This window comes from Penaeus vannamei, chromosome 39, assembly GCF_042767895.1.
Source record: "Penaeus vannamei isolate JL-2024 chromosome 39, ASM4276789v1, whole genome shotgun sequence".
Classification (NCBI taxonomy): Eukaryota; Metazoa; Arthropoda; class Malacostraca; order Decapoda; family Penaeidae; genus Penaeus; species Penaeus vannamei.
The window spans coordinates 8869141-8879140 of NC_091587.1; the positions used below are offsets into that span (position 1 = coordinate 8869141).

Below are 10000 nucleotides of genomic sequence, written 5' to 3' on the forward strand. Positions count from 1 at the left end.
CCCCTGAGACAATACACAGCCAGACGTCGGCGTGTCTTTTTCCCCTGAGACAATACACAGACAGACATCGGCGTGTCTTTTTCCCCTGAGACAATACACAGCCAGACATCGGCGCGTCTTTTTCCCCTGAGACAATACACAGCCAGACATCGGCGTGTCTTTTTCCCCTGAGACAATACACAGCCAGACATCGGCGTGTCTTTTTCCCCTGAGACAATACACAGACAGACATCGGCGCGTCTTTTTCCCCTGAGACAATACACAGCCAGACATCGGCGTGTCTTTTTCCCCTGAGACAATACACAGCCAGACATCGGCGCGTCTTTTTCCCCTGAGACAATACACAGCCAGACATCGGCGTGTCTTTTTCCCCTGAGACAATACACAGCCAGACATCGGCGTGTCTTTTTCCCCTGAGACAATACACAGCCAGACATCGGCGTGTCTTTTTCCCCTGAGACAATACACAGCCAGACATCGGCGCGTCTTTTTCCCCTGAGACAATACACAGACAGACATCGGCGTGTCTTTTTCCCCTGAGACAATACACAGACAGACATCGGCGTGTCTTTTTCCCCTGAGACAATACACAGACAGACATCGGCGTGTCTTTTTCCCCTGAGACAATACACAGCCAGACATCGGCGTGTCTTTTTCCCCTGAGACAATACACAGACAGACATCGGCGTGTCTTTTTCCCCTGAGACAATACACAGACAGACATCGGCGCGTCTTTTTCCCCTGAGACAATACACAGCCAGACATCGGCGTGTCTTTTTCCCCTGAGACAATACACAGCCAGACATCGGCGTGTCTTTTTCCCCTGAGACAATACACAGACAGACATCGGCGCGTCTTTTTCCCCTGAGACAATACACAGCCAGACATCGGCGTGTCTTTTTCCCCTGAGACAATACACAGACAGACATCGGCGTGTCTTTTTCCCCTGAGACAATACACAGACAGACATCGGCGTGTCTTTTTCCCCTGAGACAATACACAGCCAGACATCGGCGTGTCTTTTTCCCCTGAGACAATACACAGACAGACATCGGCGTGTCTTTTTCCCCTGAGACAATACACAGACAGACATCGGCGCGTCTTTTTCCCCTGAGACAATACACAGCCAGACATCGGCGTGTCTTTTTCCCCTGAGACAATACACAGACAGACATCGGCGCGTCTTTTTCCCCTGAGACAATACACAGACAGACATCGGCGTGTCTTTTTCCCCTGAGACAATACACAGCCAGACATCGGCGTGTCTTTTTCCCCTGAGACAATACACAGACAGACATCGGCGTGTCTTTTTCCCCTGAGACAATACACAGACAGACATCGGCGTGTCTTTTTCCCCTGAGACAATACACAGCCAGACATCGGCGTGTCTTTTTCCCCTGAGACAATACACAGACAGACATCGGCGCGTCTTTTTCCCCTGAGACAATACACAGCCAGACATCGGCGTGTCTTTTTCCCCTGAGACAATACACAGCCAGACATCGGCGTGTCTTTTTCCCCTGAGACAATACACAGACAGACATCGGCGCGTCTTTTTCCCCTGAGACAATACACAGCCAGACATCGGCGTGTCTTTTTCCCCTGAGACAATACACAGCCAGACATCGGCGTGTCTTTTTCCCCTGAGACAATACACAGACAGACATCGGCGTGTCTTTTTCCCCTGAGACAATACACAGCCAGACATCGGCGTGTCTTTTTCCCCTGAGACACTACACAGCCAGACATCGGCGTGTCTTTTTCCCCTGAGACAATACACAGACAGACATCGGCGCGTCTTTTTCCCCTGAGACAATACACAGCCAGACATCGGCGTGTCTTTTTCCCCTGAGACAATACACAGACAGACATCGGCGTGTCTTTTTCCCCTGAGACAATACACAGACAGACATCGGCGTGTCTTTTTCCCCTGAGACAATACACAGCCAGACATCGGCGTGTCTTTTTCCCCTGAGACAATACACAGCCAGACATCGGCGTGTCTTTTTCCCCTGAGACAATACACAGACAGACATCGGCGCGTCTTTTTCCCCTGAGACAATACACAGCCAGACATCGGCGTGTCTTTTTCCCCTGAGACAATACACAGCCAGACATCGGCGTGTCTTTTTCCCCTGAGACAATACACAGACAGACATCGGCGCGTCTTTTTCCCCTGAGACAATACACAGCCAGACATCGGCGTGTCTTTTTCCCCTGAGACAATACACAGACAGACATCGGCGTGTCTTTTTCCCCTGAGACACTACACAGCCAGACATCGGCGCGTCTTTTTCCCCTGAGACAATACACAGACAGACATCGGCGCGTCTTTTTCCCCTGAGACAATACACAGACAGACATCGGCGCGTCTTTTTCCCCTGAGACAATACACAGACAGACATCGGCGCGTCTTTTTCCCCTGAGACAATACACAGCCAGACATCGGCGTGTCTTTTTCCCCTGAGACAATACACAGACAGACATCGGCGTGTCTTTTTCCCCTGAGACAATACACAGACAGACATCGGCGTGTCTTTTTCCCCTGAGACAATACACAGCCAGACATCGGCGCGTCTTTTTCCCCTGAGACAATACACAGACAGACATCGGCGCGTCTTTTTCCCCTGAGACAATACACAGCCAGACATCGGCGTGTCTTTTTCCCCTGAGACAATACACAGCCAGACATCGGCGTGTCTTTTTCCCCTGAGACAATACACAGACAGACATCGGCGTGTCTTTTTCCCCTGAGACAATACACAGACAGACATCGGCGTGTCTTTTTCCCCTGAGACAATACACAGACAGACATCGGCGCGTCTTTTTCCCCTGAGACAATACACAGACAGACATCGGCGCGTCTTTTTCCCCTGAGACAATACACAGCCAGACATCGGCGTGTCTTTTTCCCCTGAGACAATACACAGACAGACATCGGCGCGTCTTTTTCCCCTGAGACAATACACAGACAGACATCGGCGCGTCTTTTTCCCCTGAGACAATACACAGACAGACATCGGCGTGTCTTTTTCCCCTGAGACAGTACACAGACAGACATCGGCGTGTCTTTTTTTCCCTGAGACACTACACAGACAGACATCGGCGTGTCTTTTTCCCCTGAGACAATACACAGACAGACATCGGCGTGTCTTTTTCCCCTGAGACAATACACAGACAGACATCGGCGTGTCTTTTTCCCCTGAGACAATACACAGACAGACATCGGCGTGTCTTTTTCCCCTGAGACAATACACAGACAGACATCGGCGTGTCTTTTTCCCCTGAGACAATACACAGACAGACATCGGCGTGTCTTTTTCCCCTGAGACAATACACAGACAGACATCGGCGTGTCTTTTTCCCCTGAGACAATACACAGACAGACATCGGCGTGTCTTTTTCCCCTGAGACAATACACAGACAGACATCGGCGTGTCTTTTTCCCCTGAGACAATACACAGACAGACATCGGCGTGTCTTTTTCCCCTGAGACAATACACAGACAGACATCGGCGTGTCTTTTTCCCCTGAGACAATACACAGACAGACATCGGCGTGTCTTTTTCCCCTGAGACAATACACAGCCAGACATCGGCGTGTCTTTTTCCCCTGAGACAATACACAGACAGACATCGGCGTGTCTTTTTCCCCTGAGACAATACACAGACAGACATCGGCGCGTCTTTTTCCCCTGAGACAATACACAGCCAGACATCGGCGTGTCTTTTTCCCCTGAGACAATACACAGACAGACATCGGCGTGTCTTTTTCCCCTGAGACAATACACAGCCAGACATCGGCGTGTCTTTTTCCCCTGAGACAATACACAGACAGACATCGGCGTGTCTTTTTCCCCTGAGACAATACACAGCCAGACATCGGCGTGTCTTTTTCCCCTGAGACAATACACAGCCAGACATCGGCGTGTCTTTTTCCCCTGAGACAATACACAGACAGACATCGGCGTGTCTTTTTCCCCTGAGACAATACACAGCCAGACATCGGCGTGTCTTTTTCCCCTGAGACAATACACAGACAGACATCGGCGTGTCTTTTTCCCCTGAGACAATACACAGCCAGACATCGGCGTGTCTTTTTCCCCTGAGACAATACACAGCCAGACATCGGCGTGTCTTTTTCCCCTGAGACAATACACAGCCAGACATCGGCGTGTCTTTTTCCCCTGAGACAATACACAGACAGACATCGGCGTGTCTTTTTCCCCTGAGACAATACACAGACAGACATCGGCGTGTCTTTTTCCCCTGAGACAATACACAGACAGACATCGGCGTGTCTTTTTCCCCTGAGACAATACACAGACAGACATCGGCGCGTCTTTTTCCCCTGAGACAATACACAGACAGACATCGGCGTGTCTTTTTCCCCTGAGACAATACACAGACAGACATCGGCGTGTCTTTTTCCCCTGAGACAATACACAGACAGACATCGGCGTGTCTTTTTCCCCTGAGACAATACACAGACAGACATCGGCGTGTCTTTTTCCCCTGAGACAATACACAGACAGACATCGGCGTGTCTTTTTCCCCTGAGACAATACACAGACAGACATCGGCGTGTCTTTTTCCCCTGAGACAATACACAGACAGACATCGGCGCGTCTTTTTCCCCTGAGACAATACACAGACAGACATCGGCGTGTCTTTTTCCCCTGAGACAATACACAGCCAGACATCGGCGTGTCTTTTTCCCCTGAGACAATACACAGACAGACATCGGCGTGTCTTTTTCCCCTGAGACAATACACAGACAGACATCGGCGTGTCTTTTTCCCCTGAGACAATACACAGACAGACATCGGCGTGTCTTTTTCCCCTGAGACAATACACAGACAGACATCGGCGTGTCTTTTTCCCCTGAGACAATACACAGACAGACATCGGCGTGTCTTTTTCCCCTGAGACAATACACAGACAGACATCGGCGTGTCTTTTTCCCCTGAGACAATACACAGCCAGACATCGGCGTGTCTTTTTCCCCTGAGACAATACACAGACAGACATCGGCGTGTCTTTTTCCCCTGAGACAATACACAGACAGACATCGGCGTGTCTTTTTCCCCTGAGACAATACACAGACAGACATCGGCGTGTCTTTTTCCCCTGAGACAATACACAGACAGACATCGGCGTGTCTTTTTCCCCTGAGACAATACACAGCCAGACATCGGCGTGTCTTTTTCCCCTGAGACAATACACAGACAGACATCGGCGTGTCTTTTTCCCCTGAGACAATACACAGACAGACATCGGCGTGTCTTTTTCCCCTGAGACAATACACAGACAGACATCGGCGTGTCTTTTTCCCCTGAGACAATACACAGACAGACATCGGCGTGTCTTTTTCCCCTGAGACAATACACAGACAGACATCGGCGTGTCTTTTTCCCCTGAGACAATACACAGACAGACATCGGCGCGTCTTTTTCCCCTGAGACAATACACAGACAGACATCGGCGTGTCTTTTTCCCCTGAGACAATACACAGCCAGACATCGGCGTGTCTTTTTCCCCTGAGACAATACACAGACAGACATCGGCGTGTCTTTTTCCCCTGAGACAATACACAGACAGACATCGGCGTGTCTTTTTCCCCTGAGACAATACACAGACAGACATCGGCGTGTCTTTTTCCCCTGAGACAATACACAGACAGACATCGGCGTGTCTTTTTCCCCTGAGACACTACACAGACAGACATCGGCGTGTCTTTTTCCCCTGAGACAATACACAGACAGACATCGGCGTGTCTTTTTCCCCTTAGACAATACACAGACAGACATCGGCGTGTCTTTTTCCCCTGAGACAATACACAGACAGACATCGGCGTGTCTTTTTCCCCTGAGACAATACACAGACAGACATCGGCGTGTCTTTTTCCCCTGAGACAATACACAGACAGACATCGGCGTGTCTTTTTCCCCTGAGACAATACACAGACAGACATCGGCGTGTCTTCTTCCCCTGAGACAATACACAGACAGACATCGTCGTGTCTTTTTCCCCTGAGACAATACACAGACAGACATCGGAGTGTCTTTTTCCCCTGAGACAATACACAGACAGACATCGGCGTGTCCTGAGGCTTCCACGGGTCTTTCCCCCACGTAATATCTTGAAGACAAGCGCTTATTGCAACGAGGAAATGCGGACATCGGGAGGAAGACGGAGACTCTGATGATGTTTGGAGGGGAAATGGGGAGCGACTGTTGGATCGCATGAAGTCTCTCTCTTTCTCTCTCTCTCACGCTTTCTCTTGCTTTCTCTCTCTCTCTCTTTCTTTCTTTCTTTCTTTCTCTCTCTCTTAGTTATTATTTCTTTTTATTTCTTTATCCGGTTTCTCTGTCTCTGTCTCTGTTTGTGTCTCTATATGTATGTGTGACCTGTTTTTTTTTTTTGTTTTTTTTTGTATTTGTCTCTCTCGGTTTCGCTTTCTCTCTCTCCCTCCAACCCCCCTCTCTCTCCTAACCCTCCAATCACTCCCCCTCTCTATTTTCAATATTAACTCCCATTTCTCTCTTTCCTTCCCTTTCTCTCCACCCTCTCCCACCCTTCTCTCTCTCTCTCTTTCCTCCCTAATCCCCCTCCCCCCCAATCCCTCGCTTCTCTCTCCCTCCTCTCCAATCTCCCACCTATCTCTCTCCCTCTCTATTTTCAATCTTATCTCCCATTTCTCTCTTTCTCTTTCTCTCCTACTCTCTAATCTCCCACCCTTATCTCTCTCTCTCTCTCTCCCCTTTCTCCCTAACCCCCCTCCCCCCCAATCCCTCGCTTCTCTCTCCCTCCTCTCCAATCTCCCACCCATCTCTCTCCCTCTCCCCTTTCTCCCTAATCCCCGCCCCCCAATCCCTCGCTTCTCTCTCCCTCCTCTCCAATCTCCCACCCTTCTCTCTCTCTCTCCCCTTCCTCCCTAATCCCCCTCCCCCCCAATCCCTCGCTTCTCCCTCCCTTCTCTCGCTCTCCCTCCCCTTCCTCCCTAATCCCCCTCCCCCCTCCCCCAATCCCTGGCTTCTCTCTCCCTCCTCTCCAATCTCCCACCCTTCTCTCTCTCTCTCTCTCCCCTTCCTCCCCAATCCCCCCCCCAATCCCTCGCTTCTCTCTCCCTCCTCTCCAATCTCCCACCCTTCTCCCTCTCTCCCCTTCCTCCCTAATCCCCCTCCCCCCCAATCCCTCGCTTCTCTCTCCCTCCTCTCCAATCTCCCACCCTTCTCCCTCTCTCCCCTTCCTCCCCAATCCCCCTTCCCCCCCAATCCCTCGCTTCTCTCTCCCTCCTCTCCAATCTCCCCCCCTTCTCTCTCTCTCTCTCTTTCCTCCCTAATCCCCCCCCAATCCCTCGCTTCTCTCTCCCTCCTCTCCAATCTCCCCCCCTTCTCTCTCTCTCTCTTTCCTCCCTAATCCCCACCCATCCCCCCCAATCCCTCGCTTCTCTCTCTCCCCTTCCTCCCCAATCCCCCTCCCCCCCAATCCCTCGCTTCTCTCTCCCTCCTCTCCAATCTCCTCTCACATTCAAGTGCTCACAAACAGGAACAAGAATTAAAGGCCATTCTAGCTTTTTTTAATTCCGTGAAGCGACGGAGAGGCAAAGGGGAGCTGGGAAGCACGTCACACCTTCGGAGGATTCGAACCGCTCTGTCTGTCTGTCTGTCTGTCTGTTTTCTGTGTCTAGTTGTTTTGTCTGTGTCTAGTTATCTGTCTGTTTGTTTTCTTTGTCTAGTTATCTGTCTGTCTGTTTTCTGTGTCTACTTATCTGTCTGTCTGTTTTATGTGTCTAGTTATCTGTCTGTCTGTTTTCTGTGTCTAGTTATCTGTCTGTCTGTTTTATGTGTCTAGTTGTTTTGTCTGTGTATAGTCAGCTGTCTGTCTGTCTATCTGTTTTCCGTGTCTAGTTTTTTATGTCTCGTTATCTCTGTCTGTCTGTCTATCTGATTTGTGTGTCAGTCTGTTTATCTGTCAGTCTGTTTATCTGTCTGTCTGTTTATCTTTGTCTGTTTCTCTGTCCGTCCATCTGTTTCTTTGTCTCTGTTTGTTCTGTCTCTGCCTGTCTGTTTGTCCGTCTGTTCCTGACAGAGTGTATTTTTTGTTTGTTTCTCTGTCTATCTTTATGTCTCTGTCTCTCTGTTTTGATGTCTCCGTCTGCCTCTGTCTTTGTCCATTTCTGACTGTCTGTCTGTCTATCTATTTCTCTGTCTCTACCTGTTTTTTTTCGTCTGTCAGTCTATCTGTCTATCTATTTCTCTTTCGTCTGTGTCAGTTTGTCTGTCTATCTGTTTCTCTTTTGTATGTGTCAGTCTGTCTGTCTGTTCATCTGTCTACCTGTCTACCTCCTCCCCCCTCTCTCTCTTTCCAAAGCACCCTGGAGCGACGTGAGCGTCATCGTTTGAACAATTATCATAAAATATCCGACTATTTGCAAACTCTGCAATTTTCAGAAGCAGAACATTTTATTGTCACGTTCAGTCTCCACCATTTTTATATTGCGAAATGAAACCTGTCCATTTGTTGTGTAAAAAAAAAGAAAGAAAGGAAGAAGAAGAAAAAAAACAAGGCATACTTCTGGATTATCCGAATTAATAATAGAGAAAATGTATTTTAAGAAATATATATCCAGGAAATTGGAATAACCGGCACTTCTCTACAGCTGACGAAACGAAAGATATATATTTAGTTATTTTTTGAAATGACGTTCTGAAATACATTTACTTTTTGTGATTTCAACTTTTAATTTTTTGAAGTTTATTGTCACGTGTTTTATCCCCTCTGATTTTCGGGTTGGTCAGTTTCCTTTACTTTAATTGCTTCTTTGTTATTTAATGTTTGTCTGTTAAGGTCGTTTCTTATTTGTCCCTTTCCCCTTCTTTCTCTTTCTCTTTCTCTATCTTTCTTTTTCTCTTTCACTTTCTCCTTCTCTCTCTTTCTCTTTCTCTTTCCCTTTTCTCTATTTCACTTTCTCTCTCTCTTCGTCTCAACTCACTCACGCTTAATTTATTCTCTTTCTCCCCTCACTCATTTCAATATATATCTTTATATATGTCTGTCCATCGCTCTGTGTATGACTGTATTCCTGTCTGTCTGTCTCTCTGACTCTGTTTTTGTCTGTCTATCTCTCTGTCTCTGTCTCTGTTTCTGTCTCTGTCTCTCTCTTTCTCTCTCCCAGTCATCGAATCCACACCAATTTACCTTCAATTGTTTCTTCCTTCCCGTCTTCACTATCTCCTTCTCTCACGCACTCGATACCCCCCTCTCCCCCCCCTCTCCTCGCTCTCACTCCACTCACCTCTCTTTTACTCTCTTACTCCATTCTCCTACTCCTACCCCCCCCCCCCTCTCCCTCACTCCTCCTTAATCCCCGGTTTCTTTTCCTCTTTCATCCCCCTTCACCCCATTCTCTCCTCCCCAGCCCCTTCACCTCCCCACCCTCCAACCCTCATTCCACCTCCCTTCCCCTCCCCTCTCCTCTCAACCCCCCTCCCAATCCTTCTCCTCCCTTTCATCCCCCCCCCTCTCTCTTTCTCCCTTCCCCTCCCCCTCTCCTCTCAACCATCCTCTTTCCTTCCCCCCTCCAAACCCCCTTCTCCTACCTACCCCACCCATCCCCCTCTCTCCTCCCAACCCCCTCCTCCTCTCTCCCCCCATTCCCCCCTCTCTCCTCCCAACCCCCTCCATTTCTCTCCCCCAATCCCCCATTCCCCCCTCCCATCCCCCTCTCTCCCCACATTCCCCCCCTCCTCCCACCCCTCCCCCCCCTCCCCCCTCCCATCCCCCTTCCCCGCCAACCCCCCCTCCCTCCCTCCCTCCCATCCCCCTTCCCCTCCTCCAACCCCCCTCCCATCCCCCTTCCCCTCCAACCCCCCTCCCAACCCCACCCTCCTCCTCACCTGGAACTTGTCATGGTGGAGCTCGAGGAGCCTCTTGACTTGGTACGTGTCATTGTTCTTGATGGCTGTCTCCAAGACGGCGGCCTCGCTGGTCAGGTC

At 49.6% G+C, this 10000-nt stretch overlaps 1 protein-coding gene across 1 annotated transcript in view; it reads right to left on the minus strand.

The window, feature by feature from the left end:
• Positions 1–10000, minus strand: part of LOC113825081 (uncharacterized) — a 332231-nt gene that overhangs the window by 83465 nt on the left and 238766 nt on the right. Inside the window, exon 3 of the mRNA XM_070116824.1 lies at positions 9902–10000. This exon is cut by the window's right edge and continues 19 nt beyond it. Coding sequence (XP_069972925.1) covers positions 9902–10000 — 99 coding nt within the window. The remainder of the gene's footprint in view (positions 1–9901) is intronic.